Source organism: Cannabis sativa, chromosome 9 (assembly GCF_029168945.1).
Source record: "Cannabis sativa cultivar Pink pepper isolate KNU-18-1 chromosome 9, ASM2916894v1, whole genome shotgun sequence".
NCBI classification, from domain to species: Eukaryota; Viridiplantae; Streptophyta; class Magnoliopsida; order Rosales; family Cannabaceae; genus Cannabis; species Cannabis sativa.
In genome coordinates, this window is record NC_083609.1 from 3,829,151 (window position 1) to 3,854,549 (window position 25,399).

Below are 25,399 nucleotides of genomic sequence, written 5' to 3' on the forward strand. Positions count from 1 at the left end.
CTTCCATTTAACCTTAGATAATAATCTTGTTATAGCTGTTGTTGTAATAAAATGAGTAGTCTAGAAAATGAAGAAGAGGGTAACACAATAAGAATGCTTATATTATAGAGAAGAGATGATTGAAAAATTTATAGTTGGTAAACTCATTATCTGTTTCGATATTCATAAGAGATTTTTAAGTTTAATTTATTTTTTATGATCATGTATATTATTATTTTTTAGGACCTATAAATTTTTAAAAAATTATGAATAGTTTATTGTGTCGAAAATACAATCTAAAGAGTTACTTACTATATGTATACGAAAAACAATTCAAAATTTTTAAATTTTTTTTCAAAAAAATTCTCAACATTTACCGAAATAATTTAAAGGTTGTAATTAGACACGCAAATTATTTATAGTAGTTGTGGATGGGTAGTATTTGTGTGTGGTGGAAAAATAGAGGGTAAATACCATTTTGGATCCTGTGTTTTGCAAAAGTTACAGATTGGACCCTGTATTTTGTTAAATGACAAAATGTACCCTGTATTTTCTAAAATAGTAAAAATAGGACCCTGAGCTTAATTTTTGACAACTTTTTTTAATACAACCAACTTGAAGACAATGCTTAATACGAACAGATACAAAAAATGTAAACAATTTTGTCATAGCACTTTTAGATCGGATTATAATTAAACTTTATTTTGACAAAAAATCAATTCAGGGTCCTATTTGTACTATTTTAAAAAATACAGGGTCCATTTTGTCATTTAACAAAATATAGGGTCAAATTGATAATTTTTGTAAAACAAAGGGTCCAAAATGATATTTACCCAAAAATAGACAGACCCAAGAGTGTTGAGGGTGAAAAACATGTTACTAAATACTAATTCTACAATTCATTATCTTGGTGGCGGGTGATTACCACAGTTTAATGGTGGCTACCTCGAAGCAGAGGATTGCAGCCTCAGTCACCTCTTTTTCTATTATTTTCTTTCTTTCTTTCTTTGTCTGGATTGGGACAACTTTCTGAGTTCGAATAGCTGACAATGTTAAAACAATCAAAAGATCCACCAAACGCCACCGTTTTGAAAGCTACATATTACTTAACTTACCCATCTACCCTCCAATCTCTATCTTCAACAACAGCTCGAGTTTGAGCTCACTCTCACTGGAACTGGATCTTGTGCACTAAAGATTTCATCTTTTCTTGCTTTCTAACTTTGATTCTTAGAATATCAGTTCTTTCATATGGCAACATACTTGGAGTTTGAGGTAATAATATATTATGCTTTTTCAGATTTCAAATGAAGAATAAAAAACATTTCTTTTATTGGAATATATTATCTTAGTAGCTTATTTTCAAGATTCAGACATTTGGGTGTTCATTACTTTTATTATTTTCTTTGTTGAAGTAAGAAATATAGGCCTAGCAATAATGGGTTTAGATGGTTTTTCTTAGTTTGATTCAATTTTTGTTGTTAGCATTGTTAATTAATTTTCTTAAGAATAATAATGTATCATTTACAAAATTCTAAATGTACTCCACCTTCAAATTTGTGATTTTCTTTTACCTAAGCAGATGGGACAAGTTGAAGTTACTTGTGTTTTGCTGTGAAATTTGAAAACTTGATACTTTTATGGTTATGATTTCAACTGCAACATTATGATGAAAGCAGGAGATCACATTCCAAGAACTATACTACATCTGTACATGAATTTATTACTTGGGAGATTCACAGAATAATTATCATTATGGTGTTTTTTATAAGAAGTTTACCAAAAATGAAGAAGTGGTCTGGAGGTTTGATGATTGTAGCTCTTGCTATGGTATTGGTTTTTCGGTACAGTCTCATTGGAACTAAGCCACCACCAACAAGTCCAACACAAAATCATGATTCGGCTTATGGTTTCTTCAATAACCATCCACCGAAAAATCCTTATGAGGAGAGTGATCTCCCAATCCTTCCTGAGATAAGAGTTAAACCAGTAATACCACCATTTAAGAGGCCCCATTTTGTCAATCATGAAGGACTCAATGAGCTTTATGTTTTGCAAAATATATCGGTAGGAGATTCGAGTCCATTGCTTGTTTGGGCTCAATTGCGCTCGGTACTAGCTAGGTCTGATGCTTTGCCTGAAACTGCTCAAGGGATCAAAGAAGCATCTGTAGCATGGAAAGAATTAGTTTCTATAATAGAAGAAAAGGCCTCTCAGTTAAGCAACATTGACAAGTCTGAAGATAAGAACTGTCCTTTCTCTGTAAATAAACTTGAGAAAACAGCATTAGGTGATGAAATGGTTCTTGAGCTCCCTTGTGGCCTTGTTGAGGATTCTTCCATTTCATTGGTTGGAATTCCTGATGGCCCTCACCGAAGCTTTCAAATTCAGCTTCTCGGTTCTCAACTTGCAGGGGAACCCAATGCTCCAATTATCTTGCATTATAATGTTAGCTTGGCTGGAGATAACATGACTGAGGAGCCATTTACAGTTCAAAACACATGGACTAAGGAGCTTGGATGGGGCAAAGAGGAAAGATGTCCTTCTCACAAGTCAACTGACAGCTCAAATGGTATATATATATATATATCTGATATTGTATCCCTATTTAGCATCTTATTTTCTCTAATGAATTGACATTATTGTCTTCTATGATAGCTTTATACTTGAACTTTTCTCTATGAGTACTTCTAAAGACTTATGGTTCCATTCAATGTTATCAAATTATTGTTTTCTTTTGTTTTTAGTCACAGTTTGAGTAAGCTCTTAGACCTGATAATCTTACATAATTTTGTAAATTTGACAGTTGATGGACTTGTTCTTTGCAATAAGCAAGTTTTCAGAAGCTCATCAGAGCAAAATCCGAATGCAAGTCAACCTAGTAGTGACATGCCGGCCAATGTTTCTAGGGGAAGCGACCGTGAAACTGCCAGTTTCCCATTTGTAGAAGGGGTTCCTTTCACTTCCACATTATGGGCTGGCATGGAAGGATTCCACATGACTGTCAATGGAAGGCATGAAACATCATTTGCTTATAGGGAGGTAAGGTACGAGTATTCTAATATCAATATGCTATCGTTGTTCTTGAGGAGTTAATTTTTCTTTTAGCTAATTTGATTTTGATAGATGAATACTGACAATCTTCATGTTTTGGCTTTCTTTTTCTGAAAAATGCAGAAACTAGAACCGTGGTTAGTTAACAAGGTCAAAGCGGCTGGCGATTTAAATCTTTTGTCTGCATTGGCCAAAGGATTGCCTGTTTCCGAAGATCATGATGTAGTTGTTGATGTTGAGCAACTCAAAGCTCCACCAATCCCAAAGAAAAGACTTGTAATGTTGGTTGGGGTCTTTTCTACTGGAAATAACTTTGAGCGTCGAATGGCACTGAGGAGGTCTTGGATGCAATACGATGCTGTACGTTCTGGGGAAGTAGCTGTCCGTTTTTTCATTGGCCTTGTAAGTGATCTAATGTAAAATCTACTGATTTATTGAACAAAATCTTTCATAATAGGCATTATGCTCACTTAAAGGTGTTAAGTAATCATCGATCGGTCTTATGTCTGCAGCACAAGAACAAACAAGTCAATTATGAGCTGTGGAGAGAAGCTCAAGCTTATGGAGATATCCAACTGATGCCATTTGTTGATTATTATAGTTTAATCAGTTTGAAAACGATTGCAATTTGCATCATGGGGGTATGTTGACACTTTGAATATCAAAACCGAAATCAATTTTCTCCTTGGTAGTTTGATTCCCTAGATCTATGTTCTTAAATGCAAGTAACAAAAATACATCTATCAGCTTTAAGAACCATCTTTTCATTGATAATTTGCAGGGAAAAATCATCCCTGCTAAATATATTATGAAAACAGACGACGATGCTTTTATTCGGATTGATGAAGTTCTATCAAGCCTTAAGACAAAGGCATCTGATGCTTTATTATATGGTAGCATATCCTTTGAATCATCACCCCAAAGGGACAGAGACAATAAGTGGTACATTAGTGATGAGGTAAACAAACATCTTACTACATACTACTCTTTGATTTGGATGATACTTTCATTTCTTCATTCGAAAAATCGATATTGGCAATGAAAGAGTGTTGTATTGTGCAGGAATGGCCTCACGCTTTATACCCTCCATGGGCGCACGGTCCCGGTTATGTTATCTCCAGAGACATTGCCAAATTCATCGTTCGTGGGCACCATGACAGAAACCTCCAGGTAAACTCAACTCTGATCATGTTAAACAAATCTTTGAATAAATAAGATTTTCTTTTCCAGAACTATGACCGTGTAGAGTTTTGTCTTCTAATTTTTTTTGTTGCGAAAATTCCTCCCGAGCTATACAAATCGTTGCAAATATCTCTCTTCAGTTACAGTTTGTTCATTTTTTAAAATAATTTACTTATAGTCATTTACTTATGTGACTATAAGTTATAGGTATACAGTTTGCTTAAAATCTAGTTTCTTGATATTAAACATACAAACATTAGCTCTAAAAATGTATGTACATATTTCTATAAATCATTAGACTGCTATTTATGTATATATTTTTTTAGATTTTTTATCTGGGTTAGATCAACATTACGTTAGTGCTAAATTAACAATTTTTTAAAGGAAATGAGCAAATTGTAACTAGAAGGGGGTATTCGCAACGATTTTTATAATTCAGGAAGAATTTTCACAACAAAATAAAGTTCAGGGATCAAAACTCTACTAAAGTCGTAATTCGAGGGAGACAAAGCCTATTTATTTTAAATCTTTTAATAGTGTCATTGCAGCCATTTCTCTTATACACCCTCTCATCTTTTTCATTATGGTATATCAGCTTTTCAAACTAGAAGATGTTGCAATGGGGATATGGATTGAACAATTCAGGAATAGTGGTAAAGAAATGCATTACATCAATGATGATAGGTTTTTCAATGATGGGTGTGAGTCAAACTATATTCTTGCTCATTACCAAAGCCCAAGACTAGTCTTGTGCCTTTGGGAGAAGCTGCAAAAAGAACAGAAGCCCATATGTTGTGACTGAGTAAATTGTCAAAGCTTCCCCATAATGATGATAATGATCTTTTTGGGGGACTAACTTTTTCTTTGAATGGGATTGGAATTGTACAGATATTCTTCTATTACTTGATGAGGTTGAAGTTTTCATGCTTCACCTATTTCCTTCATTCTTTCCACACATTTGTGTAGATTTATGTTTTCTTTCTTCTTCTTCTTTTTAGAACATTTTATTTTAACAAAAAAAAAATGATACTTATATTGTCGATCCCATATGTTTTCAAATCCCAATAATAATTAATAGTGACATAAGTACTTAAAGTTTTAAGTTTGTAGGTGACATAAACTTAATGTTTATTTTTAGTGGCATAAGTATGTAAAACTGTAATTTTTTTTTAATTTCATTAATACATATTTTGTTATTGTCTTAAATAGAGCACATATAAGGTCTAAATTTTAGATTGTTGAGTTTAGATAGAAACATATAGTATCACTTATTTTTAAATGTTTTTTTTTATCAAATTCAAAACAGAGTCTGTACTAATGAAATTGGAAGAAAATTACAGTTTTATAAATATTGGGTACTTATGTCGCTAAAAATAAATATTAAATTTATGTCATTTATAAACTTAAAATTTTAAGTATGTCGCTATTTACCTTTTACTATTCATACAAAGAATAATAATATATGCACATAAATTATATATATTTAACACACTAATATAGTAAATCACTCTTAATTAATTGAACTCAAAATAAAGATAATCGGTTGAAATTTACATTATAAATTTGTGTGTGCAAATAATTGAATGTTCATTAAGTTTGCTCATTGAATTCTTGTCTATGCATTCTTCCCTCTGGTTTGTGTGATGTTTAATCTCAGTTCTTTACTTGTAATAAATTTATGCGTTTTAGCATAAATTTATCGTAAGTGTTTCTGATCTACAATTAGAAAGTGAGGATATAAGAAAATACCTAACTTCACATAAATTATATAAATTTAACACACTAGTGTAATAAATCACTCTTAATAAATCGAACTCAAAATAAAGATAATCGGTTGAAATTTACATTATAAATTTGTGTGTGCAGATAATATGTCATTACTCTTCATTGAGTTCAATGTACAATTAGAAAGTGAGAATATAAGAAAATACCTAACTTGTATTTCATCAAAACAGAATGCCCCAAATAAATACAATCATCTTTCTTTCTTTTTCTTTTCTCCTTTAATTGCAACTTGTCCTCATATGCTCTTATCTTCAAACTTGATCTTCCCAAGTGATTAGTTTTAAGCAACATGTGTTGATGTGTACCAATAAAAATGCAGAATCATGTGTTATACAGTTGAGCCAATACAATAGCCAATCCATTACATATTTTTTAATGATAAAAAAGAGAATAAATAGCAGTGAGACCTATTTATTATTAGGTGTAAATGTATGTGTGTGTGGTGGTAGAAACAAACAAATATACAAGTGATTCTAAACCAGACACGTACAACCAAACACTTGTATTATTTATATGGTTCTTATGGTTCATACGCGTCCTCAAATATCAGACTTCATAGATATTAATAATAATAATAATAATCTTAAACACATCAAAACTAACTAGTGTGGTCCTTCTCCACTCCCTATTAGGCTTTGGCCTTTTTCCTTTTTAGTTAGAGGTAATGAAATAGAATGGTAAAAATGAAATAATTTTTATTTGATTGCATATTAAAATATTGGAATGTGGAATGTGTGATGAGGAGTGACTTTTTCACTATTTTAGTGGAATGACTATTCCATAAAATAAAAGGAAAGACTATTCCGTTGCATGATGAGAAAAAATTTAATAATTTTTTTATTAATTTTTTTTTATACATTTTAAAATTTATTCCATTCCTATTCCTATTCTTATTTTTTATGTTTTTATTCCTCCCAACCAAATGCCACCTAAGATACCGAAAAATGTTAAAGGACACTTATAGTATTTAAGACTCTTATAAAATGTAATATTGATATTAGTGTAATGTAATATCGAGTCCCACTTATTTTAATTTAATAAAAATTATAGAGAACCGCTAACCAAATATAAAACGTCATCTCATAGTAGTACTAGACGCCTTAGTAGCTTATAGCAATACTCTTAAATTGCCTAGCACCACTATAAAGTGACACTTTATAATTAATTAATAATTTTCTATAATCTTTATTAAATAAAATATGTGAGCCTTAATATTAAATTACTATTAAACATCACAAAAATACTAAATACCATAATTACCCATTATCATTGTTTTTGCTTCAGAAACTTTTATCACTGACTCAATAACTGGTACCAATAATAATAATATAATATACTATAGTGTACTATTGCATTTGCAATTGCAACCACTCATCAAAAATATTGTAATAAAATATAATAAAAATCTCACCCATATTACCCATCTGGAAATCTCACCTACTTTTTTTTTTTAATATAAAAAAAATAGCATAAATGACCTTTCATTTTTCCCTATTTGTCAATTCAATCAAAATAAATTTGAGTAAAGAATAATAATAAGTGCATATAAAATATGCATCCAATCAATAGCTAAAAAAAAAAAAACTTAATGGGGCAGATAGATGTAAAAATGAATATACATTTATTTTTATTTTTTAAAAAAAAATTGGAAGGCCAAAAAAACGAAATAGACCTATATCGATGGGAATATCGGTACCATAAATTCATTAAGATATTTTCGATATGGACAGAAATTTAAGAAGATTTTACAAATATCACGTATATTTGTCAAGAAATATAAAAATTAGTGATAAAACTTATTGATTATCAATAAATTTGAACAATTATAATAAATACATACAATTTAATAATAAAAATCTTATTTAAATATTATAATTTTGTCTTCATTATACCATTATATATATATATATATGATAATATTTGACATTCATACCCAATAAAAAAATATTAATACGAAAATAAATTTTTAGAAAATTTAAAATTATTAATCTATTGATATTAAACATACTAATATTTCACTACACATGGATAATTTTGTGAGAGACAACAATTTTCTTCATTCACTACACTAATATCATTACATATTGAATTTTCATAGATATATAAAAGACATATTATATATTTAAATAGAAAAAAGATATGCGACTTAAAAAAATTAGGGTCCTAAAAATTTAGAAATATCGAGGATATATATTTTGGTTACTTGGATGATAGTATTGATTTTTAGTTACTTGCATCCAATGTACATGATACTCTAATATTATTAAGTGTAATTAAAGGCCAACTTACACCTTAATGAGTGCAATTACTCACCCTGAAAAAATGATCAATCCTCATTTTTTTTTTCAAAATAATTTCTTAAGTGATCACTTTTTATACTAAGTTTCCCTTACAATTTTCTTTTTCCTTTACAAAATTTAAAAATTCCACACCTTAAACTATTATTCTTTGGAGAAATGCTAAAGAGAAACTGTCTAACACCTTCTACGGTATCATATTATTATTGATGTAATTAAGCATCGAGTCTCATATAATTTAATATAATATTTTTTATAAAATATAATTAAGAAACCACCTTTTAATTAAGCACCACTAATTGAAAATTCAAAGAAATTTATGCCAAAATTTCTTAAGAATAATAAAAAATAAATTGACACCCACATTTTGTTTTGCTTATATGTTTTTTTGCTGATAATATGTTTGTTAAAATTGTCAATAGAATTAATTTTCAGTTTGAAAACTCGACCCTTAATCTAAAATCGTGTTAAATGCATGAGGTTTTTCTTTGAGAAAAAAATAATAGTAAAAAAAGAAAATGTTGTACCTTATTTTAACATGTGAAATAATCCAAGTCACCAACCACCATCTTTATCTACCTTCATAAATGGCCACAAAAAAGTCTCCACTTTCTTTATAATTAATTAATTAATTAAAATGCCAGACTCAAAGTGTTAACCAAATACATCATCTTGATGCAAATATTGGACATTATTAAAAATAAAAATGAAAAAAAAAAATATATAATAATAATTACTTAAAAATAAAATAGTAGATAAACTTGAGAGAAAAGCTTCTTTCTTTATTTATTTATTTATTTTTTTTAACTTTTTGGCTTAGGTATGAGAAGAGATGTTAAAGTAAAAGTTGGTTTGATTTGTGTTTTTGGCTTTAAGTTACAGATAAAATAAATAGTAATTACATTATATAAACCATAATTAGTAGAAAAATCCAACACAAGATAACTAATTAAATTAACCAATTACAGTGCAATAACGACTTGGCAATACCAACTAACCAATCCCAAAGATGCTTTTTTTCTTTTTCTTTCATTTTATTATTTTTATTTGGTTTTTCAATGAAATTGACACCCCCTATTAAATTACTTCATTTTTTTTATTATTGGTTAGTTTAACAAGTTATACAACAATTAAAACATGATTTATTTATTTATTTCTTTAGTTTAGTTTAACATTCTAACATATCTGTATACATTGATATCTCATAATATATTAATAATCTTAATTATATTAATAGTTCTCCAATCTCATAAAACTCATTACAAATACTTAATAGAGAGTGGAATCTCTTCATTATAACAGTAATAATAAAGTGCGACAACTACCACTATTAAAAAGTCATATATATATATAAATTAATTAATTTTTTATTGTCTTTCAAACATTTTAAACTTTTAAAAATTTATTCTGAACTAAGAAAATTATTAGACTTGAAGTTTTGTTAAATTCTCTTCAATTTTACTAACTTGATAATTGTTTATTTACTAAATTTTACTCTTTAAATTTTTATGTACTAAATCACACCTTTAAATTTTAATTTTAATATGTATAAAATTGTATCCCCTAAATTTTCATCCACATCAATTTTACTCGATTAGTAAAATGGGCCAGAAATATCTTCCAATACTGTAAAACTATTTTAAATTTTTGAAAAATATACTGATAATTTTAAATAAATACAAATTAAATACTAGTGAAAAAAAATTAAAACTAAATTGTAAAACAGATAAAGAACATAACACTATTTTAAAAACGTGTACTATAAAATTACTCTATAATTTTTTAGAAATTAATATAGCTTAAATTCACGGATAAGGTCAATTACCACTTTTTTTAAGAATTAAAGAAAATGGTTGGAAAGGGGGATGCAATTGCTTCTAATTCTACCATAGTTGAATATGAAATATCATTGGCTTAATTAAATCCTTTTAATCATTATTTTTTTTTTAAAAAAAAAAAGACATAACTATTTGTGTTTAAATAATCCCAATCACATATTAAACCTTTTTATTCTTTTGGTTGTTGTTACTTGTAAAATAATCATACGCGTCAAGCTGAAGCACAAAGCTCAGCTGACTATTCCCATATGTCGGTTCTCTTTTTAAACCCCATAACTTCCGTATCCAACAAGCAATCCAACACAAAAAAACATAAGACCATTGTTATTAAGTATCAGTAGTGCTTAGTACTTTCTCAACATGTTGCATTGCGATTGGTTAATGATACTCTTTAAAAATTATTATATTAAATTATATGGGACTCGATAGATACTTAGTTAAACTAATAGTAATATTAACACATGAAAAAGTGATAGAATTTGTTCCTTTTGCATTTCTCAAAAAATAACTTAGAACTTTCATCAAACACCTAGTAATCTCTAGCAGCAGCCATTAACCAACACAAAAGCAGTCAAGGGTATTTTCGTAATTTCACGTTTAATTTGTCCTCCCCCTCCTGGCTTGCTTGCTTGCTTTGCTGTTAAGAGGGTCACGTGCCTGACACGCTAGCTAACTCAAAAAACAGAACACGCTCCACTGACACGTGGCGGTAATTTTAAAACGGTGTGACCTGTTACAGTCGGTAATCACCACGCGACACACCAAAATTTCCAGTTTCCGAACTCATATATAATAACTTGGCCTTTCCAATTTCGCGCATTAATTAAAAAATCGTGCGATATATTATTTCCCGTTAGATTCACAAGCGAACCCAACCAGAGAAAAAAAAAAAAAAAACCCAAAAGAAAGAACACAAAAAAACTAAAGAAAACCCTAATATTTGGTTTTCCCCTTGTTTGAATCTGAGAAACCCTAATTTTGATTCTTTGCGAGTTTGGAGATGATCGTGAGGCAAAAGATGGTGGTCCAGGCGGAGATCATATGCCCTCAGAGCAGCAGTATCCCGGTGCTCGATAAGTACCATCTTCGTGTTCCTGCGCAAGAACTCGTTGAATTGTCTTCTTCGCCTCCGCCACCGGCTTCCGAAATCGTCACCTTGGAATCGGTACGTCTTTGTTTTGTTTTTTTTTTGTTGTTCTCTCCATCTCTCTAGATTCTGTTATTTTTTTTTTTGGTTTGGATGTGTTTTGTTTTGGTGAGATTTTGTTGTTCAGAGTTCGTAGATTTTTTTTTTTTTTTGGAAAAATTCAGTTTGGTGTTGCTTAGAATTAGATTTCAGTGTTGAGGTTTGATTTTCTTTAGGCGGTGATGATGGTTTACTATTCGTTAACGGGAATAAAAATAAAAGTTTTCGTTTACTTTTGAATTATAGTCCGATTTATTGGTGGGATTTTAATTGTTATGAGCTGTACACGCTTTCCGATTGGATCCTTTACCTATGATTTTTACGATCAGATTGAGGAAATTGGTCTTAAATGGTGCTAGGTTTATGTTAAGGATACTTTGTAGGTTTTTGATTTTTTTTGATCTATTGTTTGATTTTGAATTTTTTTCTTAATGTATAGTTCCTTTTGTTGGTGTTTCTATACATGGATGGAAGTCGTGGATGATTTTTCTATGTTTGATAATTTTTTGTAATAGATTAGAGGGTCTTGAGAGGGGGGAAAGTGTTCTTCAATAATAAATAGGAGCTATTCCATACCAAAATTTGATTCCTTGCTATACTATTGTAGTTTGGTTTGTTTGTTTATTTGTTTATAAATCTGTAGACGAATTCTGATTACTTTGGGCTGTTTCATTAGGTTGCTAATTGTTCGGAAACTATTCAAGGTGATATTGTTGAGACTTCTTCTATAGTCAAGTTTGTTCCAAACATTCGTTCAGGTAGTCATGCTGATATTGGACCAAGAGATTCCATGGATGATGAACACATCTGCATTGATGATCTATCTGGCCACCTTGGATCTCAATTTCGTTGTCCAATGCCAAGTGCTTTTTATGCTGTGTTTGATGGGCATGGGGGTCCCGAAGCAGCTGCATACATCAAGAGGAATGCTATGAGGTTATTTTTTGAAGATTCCGAGTTGCCACAAACGACAGACATCGATGAAGTTTTCTTAAACGAGTTGGAAAATTCTCACAGGAAAGCATTTTTGCTCGCAGACCTTGCGTTAGCCGAAGAAACTAGTGTTAACAGTTCGTGCGGAACCACAGCATTGACTGCCCTACTGCTTGGATCCCACTTGCTAGTTGCCAATGCAGGTGACTGCCGAGCAGTACTTTGTAGAAATGGAGTGGCAGTTGAGATGTCTCAAGATCATAAGCCTTCTTTCTCGCCAGAACGTAAGCGAGTTGAAGAGTTGGGTGGTTATATTGATGATGGTTATCTCAATGGTTACTTATCAGTCACACGAGCTTTAGGGGACTGGGACCTGAAATTCCCACTCGGTTCAGCAACACCACTCATTGCAGAGCCTGATGTTCAACAGGTTGTGTTAACAGAAGATGACGAATTTTTGATCATTGGCTGTGATGGAATCTGGGACGTTATGTCAAGCCAATACGCAGTCAGTCTCGTCCGTCGTGGACTGAGGAGACACGATGACCCAAAGCAGTGTGCTAGGGACCTTGTCAATGAAGCATTACAACTAAACACATCAGATAATCTAACTGCAATAGTCATCTGCTTTTCATCCCCATCTCGAGTATACGAGCCAGCTCCTCGACGATCAAGGTTTAGACCGTGCAATCTTTCTGAAGACGCCCGAAGAAGGTTGAAAAGCCTACTCGAAGGCAATTAAGTGTCAATCTAATAATAATGAAAAAAAAAATAGAAGGCAATTGAATGTGTGTGAATACATATTTTTGTTATTACAGATATTCTTTCTACAGGGAATTATATCTGTCTGTTTGTGGCTGTTTCAGATGACATAAGAAAAAACAGCCATCAGTTTTGAGTAGAGAGTAGAATAAAAAATCTAGGCTTGTCCAATCTTTAAAGAATGTTGGGTATAAATTTAGGCTATCGAGAGAGAGTATGTTAACTTGTTGGAAACTTAGTATCATTATTATTCTTATTTTTCATTAGTAAATTGGATTCTTGGCCTTGACATTGATCTTGGTCTTCACCATTGCTGATAATTGTATTAAAACTACTTCAGTGTTGTTGGTATTAATATGATCAAATTTCCATTGTTATTAAATTTCATTGGTCTTTACAGTTTCATTTTTTTATGGATTGGACTCTTCTGGCTAGAGACCATAACACCTTATCTTCCTTATCTTGTGTACAAATGCTCTAACACCAAACAAGGGATGGTAATGTGTGTAAGGCTGCAATTTCTTGGATTTTGATAATAATAATAATAACAAAAAAATATCTGTTTATTTTTGTTTTTTCTGTAATCTTCTGCTTAATGTTTCAGAATTTCATATACAAACTTCATTTTAAACATATAAACCTAAAGGAAAATATTCCCGTTCTCATTCGACGGCTGTGATCATATCTAACAAAAGTCAATTGTCCACGTTGTAATAGCTTAGTGGAAGACTATATAAATACCCTGTACCAGAGTACACCAGATTTCCCATTATAGAAAAAAAGGGAAAGCACCAACCCTGGTTTTGAAATAAAAAAGCCTTTTTTATTAGACAATAGCCTGAGAAAAAAAATCAAAGGAAGAACTTGATCGAACAATCTTTTTGGAGAAGAAAATGGCTTTGGCTAGCTTGGCGAGAAGAAAGGGTTACCTTCTTTCTAGAAACTTCTCGAACCAGACCTCCGAAGCTCTCAGGTACTCGCTTTCTCTTACCTCATTTTCCAGGGGTTTTGCCTCATCGGGATCTGATGAGAGCGATGTAGTGGTCATCGGCGGTGGTCCTGGCGGCTACGTGGCCGCAATCAAGGCCGCTCAGCTTGGACTTAAGACCACCTGTATCGAGAAACGTGGGACTCTCGGTGGTACTTGCCTTAATGTTGGCTGCATACCTTCAAAGGTATTTGCTTTCTTTCGCTCTCTCTATTTGTTTTTGCTGATTTATCTTAGTTTGATTGGGTTTGAAACTTTTGCTCAGATCTGTTAATTTAGTTTTGGAAGATGATTGTGGAGTTTTGAATTGAATGAACGCAAAAATGAAAATAAAAATTTTGAGTTTTATGTAAGATTGAATTTTAATGGTGATTTCTGGAATGGAAATGGTTCAGTTTAATATCATAATGCTGCATGAAACGAAATTGAGTGAAAAAGGGTTAAAAAAAGAGAGCTTATAGTTCATTAGTAGATGTATTTTTTTGTTTGTTTTAGCATTGATTTGAGTTGTGAGTGAAAGGAAATTAATTTTTCTAACTTGTTGTTTCTTTTCGTAGTTTAGGCACTTCTTCATTCCTCCCATATGTACCATGAAGCTATGCATTCTTTTGCCAATCATGGAGTGAAGTTTGCATCTGTTGAAGTTGATTTACCTGCCATGATGGGTCAGAAGGATAAAGCTGTTTCGAACCTTACCCGAGGTATTGAAGGCTTATTCAAGAAGAATAAGGTGACCTATGTCAAGGGGTATGGTAAATTGATTTCGACGTCGGAGGTTTCTGTGGACACCATAGATGGTGGGAATACCATTGTCAAAGGAAAGAATATTATTGTTGCTACTGGTTCTGATGTAAAGTCTTTACCTGGTATTACTATTGATGAGGAGAGAATTGTTTCATCGACTGGTGCTTTGGCTTTGAAAGAGATCCCTAAGAAACTTGTTGTCATTGGAGCTGGATACATTGGCCTGGAAATGGGTTCTGTATGGGGCCGACTTGGCTCTGAGATAACTGTTGTTGAGTTTGCCTCGGAAATTGTCCCCTCCATGGATGGAGAAATTCGCAAACAATTTCAACGCTCACTTGAAAAGCAAGGGATGAAATTTAAGCTTAATACTAAGGTTGTTGGAGTTGACACTTCTAGTGGTGGTGTGAAACTGACACTCGAACCAGCAGCTGGTGGTGATCAGACCACTCTTGATGCCGATGTTGTTCTTGTATCGGCTGGTAGAACCCCATTCACGTCTGGACTTGGTCTGGAGAAGATTGGAGTTGAAACTGACAAGGGAGGGAGAATTCTAGTCAACGAGCGATTTGCAACGAATGTGCCTGGTGTTTTTGCTATTGGGGATGTCATTCCGGGGCCAATGTTAGCGCACAAGGCAGAGGAAGATGGAGTTGCTTGTGTAGAGTTCATTGCTGGTAAGGTCGGTCATGTGGACTACGACAAGGTTCCTGGTGTTGTCTACACTCACCCTGAGGTTGCATCAGTGGGAAAGACCGAGGAGCAGGTGAAGGCACTTGGTATTGAATACCGTGTTGGAAAATTCCCTTTGCTAGCTAACAGCAGGGCCAAAGCAATTGATGATGCTGAAGGACTTGTAAAGGTTTTGGCTGAGAAGGAAACTGACAAGATTTTGGGAGTTCACATAATGTCCCCAAATGCTGGAGAGCTCATTCATGAAGCAGCAATAGCGTTGCAGTACGATGCATCTAGTGAAGACATTGCTCGTGTTTGCCATGCTCATCCAACGATGAGCGAGGCATTGAAGGAAGCTGCCATGGCTACCTATGACAAACCCATTCACATGTAGATCTTAGAGAAAGAAATTACTTTTTTATTCTTGTGATTTTTGTTTTGGAATTTTGGAAATGACTTGCCAAGATTTTCCACATCTTTCATGCTTCTTTCTCCTGTTATTATTATAGCTGCCATATCAAGTTCAAGTACTTGAATACAAATTTGTTTTGTTAACTTCCTCTTGGGCCAAGATGATGAAATAACTTTGTATGCTGTTTCTTATCCGAGTGTTAATAACAACATAAGTGAATAGTATGTTGAGCTCTACTAATTGGTCTGTGTTTGGTAGGAACCGCAATTATCTTATTTGTTACTAGGGAATGGTACCGCGCTTCGCGCGGTTTTAATAATAATTGAAAATTATATATATTAAAATAATTTTATATTTTATAGTGAAGTTTATATATTTTATGATTGAAATTCATGATTAATTTTACAGCTTGTACAATTTAAATTAGTAAGTATTTTTTTTTCTCCTGATTTAAAAAAAAATTCTCTAAACTATTACTGATGTTAAATATTCTCGATACTGAGTTGTGATCTTTCTCTTACTTTTCATCTTATATGGTTAATATAAAACTGATTTGGCACATTAAATCCTAGTGTGTTTTAGTAATATCAATGCAATGTGTATAAAATAAATAAGCATTTTGCCGTCTCTATTTTTTAAAAAAAAATAAGAATTGTACTCTAAATTTATTAACTTTTAAAATTATTTAAATAATCAGATTAATAAAAACTCAATTATTTTTAAGTGTATATATATAGTTAGAGCTAAAAAAAAATGTGTATACATGCATTATATCTTACTAAATAAATTAATTATAATTTTTATATTTTAAAACTATTATACATAACTTTATGATAGTTAAAAATTATGAATTTATTATTATATATTGAATTGTATATTATGAGTTAATAGAAAAGTATAGAATATGTGAAGATTAAAAAAATCAACCTATCTATATTACATAAAGATTTTGTTGATGATTAATATTTTTATAAGTTATATTTATGATTTTATTTTTTATTAGTGTTAATATTATGTATTGTAGATGAAGATGTTTATAAGTTATCAATTTTTAAGAGAAGTTTTTTATCTATTAATTATGATATAGAGATTAAAAGCATAACTTACCAAAAATTAGAAAAAATTCAAAATTTTATTAAAAAAAAAAAGAAAGAAAATATACAAAGTAAAAAAAAAAAAAAAGAAGAAGATGTCACATGTTTTTGCTTGGGTTTTTTTTATATATAAATAATTTTATTTTTTCGTCGTTTTGTAATAATAAAAGTATTATGAATACATATTTAGTTTTATATTTATTTAGTTAATGATAATCTCTTAAATACACATATAATCTCGCTGAATAATTCATACATTATGTAACTTTTCATTCACTCATATTTTTTACAATATTTTTATAAAACGTCTAAATTATAAATGATTAAATTTATGTTTATGAAAGAATTTATATGTTTTGACCAATTATTATTTTGTACTATATATATACATTACAATTGATTTTTCTTATAATAATTCTGTATTGGTCAATATATTTGATAGGAATATATTTTTCTTTTTTAAAAATTTCTTCAAACAATTAAATTTTATATAAATTCTTAAAATATACATAAGAGAAACTCATTATAATTCGATTACTTTACGATTTAGCACTATTTTTTTTTTTTTAAATAAGACTCTAACTGTCAAGCATTAATATTGCATGCTTCTCTTTAAAACGTATAATAATATATATGTATAGGACAATCTCATATACGTGTATTTATATTATGTCAAATACAAGAAAAATATTTACATATTTTAAGAAGTTCACATTAAAATTAATTATTAATAATAATGTGATTTGTTTTCCACAATATTTCAGTTTAATTATTATAATATATAAAATTATAATACATAACATTATTTTATGAATCTAAAGTGACAAAAAAATAAATTTGGGACGTGAATTATTTTTTTCTTTTTGTTTTATGTTACCTATAATATTTATTTTTTCAAAATTTCAGATTTATATATAAATATAGATATAGATATTGTTAGTTTTTTATATTGCTCTAAAATAATAAATGTGGTAGATAAAACACTTTAACTAAATATATTATTGTTAGTAGTCTAATTCTCTCATTTATATTAGAAATTTTTAATTATATAACTGCTATTAAGATTACTATTAATATGATTAAAATTTTAGTAATAGTACATAATAAAATTAAATTAATCCCATTATAAATAATGAAGAGTCTCAATTATATATTAGATTTATCTCTTCAACTAAAAAATTAATAATTATTATTAGTTTATTGTTGCTATAATTTATAAACACTACGCAAGTATACGCAATCAAGTAGTAAATCTCACACAGGTGAGGTCGATCCCACAGGGAATTGGATTAAATACCACTAAACTATACTTATAATTCTATTTGGCAGATCAAAAGTAATTATGATTTAAAAACAATAAAGTATGAAAGTAATTCAGAAAACTTAATAACACAATTGAAAGTTGAGCAAGATGAGATAATAGGGAGGAGAATCCTGTTGTTGTTTACCCAAATCGTTAATGCTTAATTACTAACCTATTCTTGAAGTGAATGACAGATTATGAAATAACCTAGCTCCTTTCAGATCTTCTAGGTTCTAAATCTCATGTTATCTAATTAATCTCTTAATTAAACTAACATGAAATCAGCATTAAGCAATAATCTAAATGTCACAAAGGCTATGTAAATACTTTCGTTTCACATCAAAACCTAGACTATCCAATTTTAGCATTCTCAATTCTCACTTTTCAGATTTCGAATTGAGATCATAGAGCATGCACAAGGTGATCAATCTTAAACATGAAATTAAACACAAATTAAGATAATTTCACAAACAAGAATTGAGGAATGGTAATTAAACATTAACTAGGCAAAACATTAAACAACAATCATCATCCTCCCTAAATGGGAAATTTAGTTCAGAAACAAATCCATAACCATTCCTAAAGCAATATTCAACATAAATAAATTAAAGAGGAATAGAGAAAGAAACTGTTTGAGGATGAATTCTGGATCTTCACTTGAATCTCTATGCTCTTCCTGCCTCTTTCTGCTGTGTTTTAGGGTTCCAAATCGCTTCCCTTGACTTCCAATCGCAGTTTTCTATTTATAACTAAGTTTTAGGGTTCGTCGGACAAAAATACCCACGGCCGTACGGACGCTCGCCGCGGCCAAAAGTGGTCTCGCCGCGGCCAAAAGTGCATCAAAAAACCACGTTTCTGCCCAGACTTTCTAGCCGCGGCCATGGAAATCTCGCCGCGGCGAGATGGAATTTTCAGCTTCGATCTGTTTTAGTAAAATGAGCATAACTTTCTCATCCGAACTCCAAATGAGCTGATTCAAGATGCGTTGGAAAGATAAGAAAGAGATCTAAAACTTTTATGTTTTGACTTTTTCCAAAATATGATCAGAACATAGTCGAATTTAGGCTTGAAGTTTCAGCTTTATTCTCTTTCAAAATTTTTTCTATTTTATAGATCAACATTTTAGAAATTTGTCCAATTTATACATTCCAAGTGTAGAAACCTGAAATCAAAGAAAACAAGCGTAATTCTATTCTAAAAATAATAATAAAGAAGGAAAACAACTATAAAATGTGACTAGAAACTTAGGCTAAAAATAGCCTAACAAATTCCCCCAATGCCCGAATCTTTACTCGCCCAGAGTAAAGCTAAAACTCAACTAAACTAAAAAAAACAATGTAATAGATAACTAAACCTTCCAATGATTGAACTACCACTACCATCTGCACAACTTCAAGCAATCAATAACCGAATTTCAACTCGATAACTTCTAAGAACTAACTTGGATGTACAATTTAGAAGTATTTGACGTTCATATCACAACCATTCTACACTTCTGAAGCATTCCACTAACACATGATCAATAAGTTTGGATGACATACCTCTCTCCACTAATGTTGACAAATTTTTCTTTGGAATCAATAGGTCTTTTTCGGTTATCACAACGTGGCTTAGGTACATGGGTAGGTGACAAGTCATTTAAGCTACGTTATACCATAAGCACAATTAACCAAGCAAGCACCCACACTTATCTATTTTTTCATCCCAAAGAAGATATTAAGAGATTGCATATTTTTTTCCTATGTGCCTACCTCATTGTTGACAATTGATTCTCAAGAAGAAATTATCACATTTCATTTTTCTTTTGTTTTTTTCTTTCTTCTTTTCTTTTTTCTACACTAGAGGCACATCACATAACAACTATTTTTTTTCAATCCCTTACTTTCAAAATTGTTCCCCACTGACACACTTCATTCCCCCCAAACTTGATTAAAAGCTTATGGCATAATAAGGTACGTTGAGAATGAAAGTAGTTAAAGATAACGAATTAAGCTTAGTTAAGTGGTGAATATATATATATATATATTTTTTTTTTTTTTGAAATAGGCTAAGGCTCAACTTTGGGTAAACTAAGGATAAAACTTTTCAGGTAGGCTTGAAAGGCTCAATCGATCCAAAGAAAATTTGCCTAAATCACTTTCCAAACAAAAATCAACAAGAATTTCGCTTCAAGAGAGTATGTCAAACAAATTCTATTCCATGTTAAACCAATCATTCCACAATCCAAGTAGAACAAAAGTGATATGTGTCAAAAATAAATGTTTTACATCTACATGAGCAACCTTCTAATACACATCCAATTTAATTCAAAAAGTTATGAGTCAAGCACACAATTAAGATTTCAATCCATTGCACAAGTGAATAACAGTAAGTCAATCAATATTCCAGCTCAGTTATCAACACATGACACTAACAAAAACAAAAACTAAACGAAAAAAAAAACTGAAATAAACTGAAAAAAATTAAATCTCTCCCCCCAAACTAAAGATGCACATTGTCCCCAATGTGTTATTATAAAATTGTGGTTGAGAGAGACTTACCTGAGCGCCACATCAACAAGCGGTTGACGCCCGTAATAAGCGTCATGCAAGACAACTTGAAAATTGTTGTTGTACTTGCCTTCAAGCTTGGCAAGTGATGAGTTTGAAGTAAAATCAGCACCAACAACATAAGACTTTGGATGATGTGCTTGGGGAGATGCCTTTTGTAGCTTGTAGAGGATATAATATGGTGTTGATGAAATATATGAATTCATTGGTGGTTTATTAGTCAATACCATTGATGAAGTTGAATCAATGATGCCATGTTCTTCTTCATCCTCCAATGTCACAGTTTCTACACTTTCATCTAACAACCCTTCTTCTTGTTGCTCACTCTCCACTTGGCTATCCATACCCTCACTTGTGATTTCATATTCAATGAGGTCCTCTTCACAAGGATCTTGATCTTTAATTGTAGGCTCATTATCTTCCTTGTATTCAAATAATGACCCTTCTTCATTGTACCAACAACTCTCATAACTTTCATCATTGGAGTTATTACATCCTGAATCATGAGTCATTGAATTATCACATAAGGATCTCACCATGTCAGTTAAGCGGTTAATCTCTCCTGGAAGTGATTGTAGAAGTGATAGTAGTTGCTCCTCTTTTTCAGTTTGTTGGGGTGAATTTGGGCAATAAGGTGGGTATTGGTGACTCCAACCCTGAAGTGATGGATCCAAATGCCAGTCGTAATCAAAATCTGCCATATTATTCAATAGATCTATTACTTCATAGCCTCTCATTAATAGAGGCGCTCCAGTTTCCTCTGCTCCATAATCAACCCAGCTTCTTGTTTCATCGTTAAGTCCATTATAAAAGAGCCATGTAAAACATCCACTTGAGAAAGTGGGATAACATCTCTCTCCAAGCTCTTTAAATCTCCTCCAAGCAGAATAGAATGGTTCATTGTGTTGTTGGGCAAAATCCTCAAGATATAGCATCTGGATTTATCTTGCAGGTCAAACTCATAAGTGAAACATTAGTAAAATTAAAAAAAAAAAAAAACTAAATTAGTACTAAAAAGATAAAAATTTGAAACAACAAAATTAATACTAAAACTAAAAAAAAAACAAATGAGAACAAAATTTAATTTTTAATAATATTACAAAATTTAATCTAAAAGAAACGGATTAGAAATAAGAAAAAAAACCAAAGTAGAAGTTAGTATAATTTTATGTAATATCAATCTTTATACAATTCCCCGGCAACGGCGCCAAAAACTTGTTGCTATAATTTATAAACACTACGCAAGTATACGCAATCAAGTAGTAAATCTCACACAGGTGAGGTCGATCCCACAGGGAATTGGATTAAATACCACTAAACTATACTTATAATTCTATTTGGCAGATCAAAAGTAATTATGATTTAAAAACAGTAAAGTATGAAAGTAATTCAGAAAACTTAATAACACAATTGAAAGTTGAGCAAGATGAGATAATAGGGAGGAGAATCCTGTTGTTGTTTACCCAAATCGTTAATGCTTAATTACTAACCTATTCTTGAAGTGAATGACAGATTATGAAATAACCTAGCTCCTTTCAGATCTTCTAGGTTCTAAATCTCATGTTATCTAATTAATCTCTTAATTAAACTAACATGAAATCAGCATTAAGCAATAATCTAAATGTCACAAAGGCTATGTAAATACTTTCGTTTCACATCAAAACCTAGACTATCCAATTTTAGCATTCTCAATTCTCACTTTTCAGATTTCGAATTGAGATCATAGAGCATGCACAAGGTGATCAATCTTAAACATGAAATTAAACACAAATTAAGATAATTTCACAAACAAGAATTGAGGAATGGTAATTAAACATTAACTAGGCAAAACATTAAACAACAATCATCATCCTCCCTAAATGGGAAATTTAGTTCAGAAACAAATCCATAACCATTCCTAAAGCAATATTCAACATAAATAAATTAAAGAGGAATAGAGAAAGAAACTGTTTGAGGATGAATTCTGGATCTTCACTTGAATCTCTATGCTCTTCCTGCCTCTTTCTGCTGTGTTTTAGGGTTCCAAATCGCTTCCCTTGACTTCCAATCGCAGTTTTCTATTTATAACTAAGTTTTAGGGTTCGTCGGACAAAAATACCCCTGACCGTACGGACGCTCGCCGCGGCCAAAAGTGGTCTCGCCGCGGCCAAAAGTGCATCAAAAAACCACGTTTCTGCCCAGACTTTCTAGCCGCGGCCATGGAAATCTCGCCGCGGCGAGATGGAATTTTCAGCTTCGATCTGTTTTAGTAAAATGAGCATAACTTTCTCATCCGAACTCCAAATGAGCTGATTCAAGATGCGTTGGAAAGATAAGAAAGAGATCTAAAACTTTTATGTTTTGACTTTTTCCAAAATATGATCAGAACATAGTCGAATTTAGGCTTGAAGTTTCAGCTTTATTCTCTTTCAAAATTTTTTCTATTTTATAGATCACTGTTTTCCGAAATTTGTCCAATTTATACATTCCAAGTGTAGAAACCTGAAATCAAAGAAAACAAGCGTAATTCTATTCTAAAAATAATAATAAAGAAGGAAAACAACTATAAAATGTGACCCGAAACTTAGGCTAAAAATAGCCTAACATTTATATTAAATAGAAAAAAATATAAAAAAACCCACAAAATTAAAACATTACAATACTATAAAAATAAAATCACCTCTTTTTATTTGAAGATTATATAGATATAGATAGATAAATAAATATAGATATAAATTATATACAGACACTTTTATAAAATTTATTTTTTTATTAATAATTGAAAAAATATAGTATATATAATTAATAATAATTTTAAGTTGAAATGGTTGTTTTAATGGTGAGAACTAAATGGTCATGACTATATATCATATACAAAAACTATATAACTTCCCATACATAAAATACATAATTTCATGAATGCATCATCATTATTTTCAATAATTAATATATAGAAATATGTTACTAATTATTATTAAAAAATAGAATAAATATTTGTCTAATAAATTATTATTATTTTCATATATGTATTCTAATTTCAACATAATTTATAATATATAGTAGATAATAACTATTTACATTGTTATCTAAAAAAAGTAATAAAAAAATACACTATTAACTTATATAAATTAATATTTTTAACATACATGATTGATATCTAATTATAATAAATTTTAAAAAAATTTACAGGATAAATAATGTATTTTCCCACATAGGCACATATATATATGTCAAGGGTTCTAATACATTATGATCAATCGAATTGTGAGGACAATATTAATCAAGTGCATATACACTATATTAAAAGATTAAAAGATTTCTCACTTGTATTAAAAGGCATGTTAATCACTTGTGTACATATTTTCAATTTTTTTTTTTTTGTGTTGTAAAAGTCCTACAATCCCTAAACTTCATAAAATTTTCACGAAAAATATTAATAAAAAAACTTTATAAACGCATTAATATGAAATTTAGAATTGTAGCAAGCAAAGCTTAATTATTACTTTTTTATTCCAATCTTAATTCTCTAAAAAAAAATATTTTACATAAAGTTCATGATAAAATTGAAAAATATTCATAACAATAAAAATTAAAATAAAATAATAATATTAATTCTTATTTATAATGCAATATATAATTTTATTTTTCTTATAGACACACTATAAATACTATTTAGAATTTTATAATGTTAAAAATTATAAATAAAAAATGAGATATCTGATTTATTAGAATAGAAAGAGATGAAACTATGAATAGAAATAGAATTATCATTTTTTCTTACTACTACTTAGGAAAATAATATGATACGTACCTCAAATATTTGAAAGCAAATGAGAAAAGATGATGATATTTTTCTCTATAGAGAGAGTTATATATACATGATATTAGCTTTAATAGGAATATAAAAAGTTCTCTATAATAATAATAATAACAATAGTAATAATAATAATGAATGATTAAGAGTTATAAAATATGAGAAGTCACTATATACATGTTTTAATAATAATGGTATTAATAATATGTAATTTATTTTGTTTTTCCTTTAACAAAATGTGAAAGTGTTAGAAAATAGTAAAAATAGTTAAAAAAAAAAGATAAGATGCCACTTAAGATCTTTTGTGCTTTCCTTTATTTATATATATTGATTGATTGTTATAAACTGAAATCTTGATCAAATAGACAATTTATCTACTAATAAAGACCATGATTATGCTCCATCCAAAGAGAAATGCTAAGGGGCATCAGTGGTCAGTGATGTATAACAAACTTTTATGTGTCAATATCGCTATTAGTTCAACTAAATATCGAGTTTTCATATAACTTAATATAATAACTTTTAGAAAGTAACTGCTAGCTAATCGCAATGCGACATATCTAGAAGGTGCTAGACACCATTAGTACCTAATAACAATGTTCAAAAAAAATAAGCCAGAATGTACAATAATAAGGGACTAATAAAGAGTAGTAGGGAGATGGAAAATTATCATTAAATTACTTTCTTTACAAAACACATTAAGGCATAAGCCAAAGGTGAACGGAACTGCAATTTTTTTTTTTTTGAAAAAGAGAAGAGATCCTCTTGTCTTAGACAGGATCCTCCCCGATATATATTAAAAGCCTCACTTGTGGTGGAGGAACT

General features: G+C 30.5%; 3 protein-coding genes across 5 annotated transcripts; all 3 read left to right on the top strand.

Annotated features, from left to right (window-relative positions):
• Positions 1-870: 870 nt before the first annotated feature.
• On the top strand, positions 871-5,260 carry LOC115723408 (hydroxyproline O-galactosyltransferase GALT3). Of its 3 annotated transcripts, none has more exons than XM_061104509.1 (8): positions 871-1,254; positions 1,559-2,551; positions 2,786-3,021; positions 3,157-3,435; positions 3,546-3,674; positions 3,815-3,991; positions 4,096-4,203; positions 4,811-5,260. In XM_061104509.1, exons 2-8 carry the CDS (start codon positions 1,735-1,737, stop codon positions 5,015-5,017), a joined length of 1,953 nt encoding a protein of 650 aa, XP_060960492.1. In that variant the 5' UTR covers positions 871-1,254; positions 1,559-1,734; the 3' UTR covers positions 5,018-5,260. The 3 variants fall into 3 exon arrangements, with proteins under 3 accessions (XP_060960492.1, XP_030508746.2, XP_060960493.1); XM_030652886.2 differs by having other exon boundaries at positions 1,562-2,551; XM_061104510.1 differs by having other exon boundaries at positions 1,659-2,551.
• A 5,674-nt stretch (positions 5,261-10,934) lies between these two features.
• On the top strand, positions 10,935-13,398 carry LOC115723420 (probable protein phosphatase 2C 2). Its single transcript, XM_030652906.2, has 2 exons — positions 10,935-11,300; positions 11,998-13,398. Exons 1-2 carry the CDS (start codon positions 11,136-11,138, stop codon positions 12,994-12,996), a joined length of 1,164 nt encoding a protein of 387 aa, XP_030508766.1. The 5' UTR covers positions 10,935-11,135; the 3' UTR covers positions 12,997-13,398.
• A 220-nt stretch (positions 13,399-13,618) lies between these two features.
• Positions 13,619-16,075, top strand: LOC115723412 (dihydrolipoyl dehydrogenase, mitochondrial). The gene is made up of 2 exons (XM_030652895.2): positions 13,619-14,191; positions 14,567-16,075. Exons 1-2 carry the CDS (start codon positions 13,910-13,912, stop codon positions 15,815-15,817), a joined length of 1,533 nt encoding a protein of 510 aa, XP_030508755.2. The 5' UTR covers positions 13,619-13,909; the 3' UTR covers positions 15,818-16,075.
• The last annotated feature ends 9,324 nt before the right edge of the window (positions 16,076-25,399 follow it).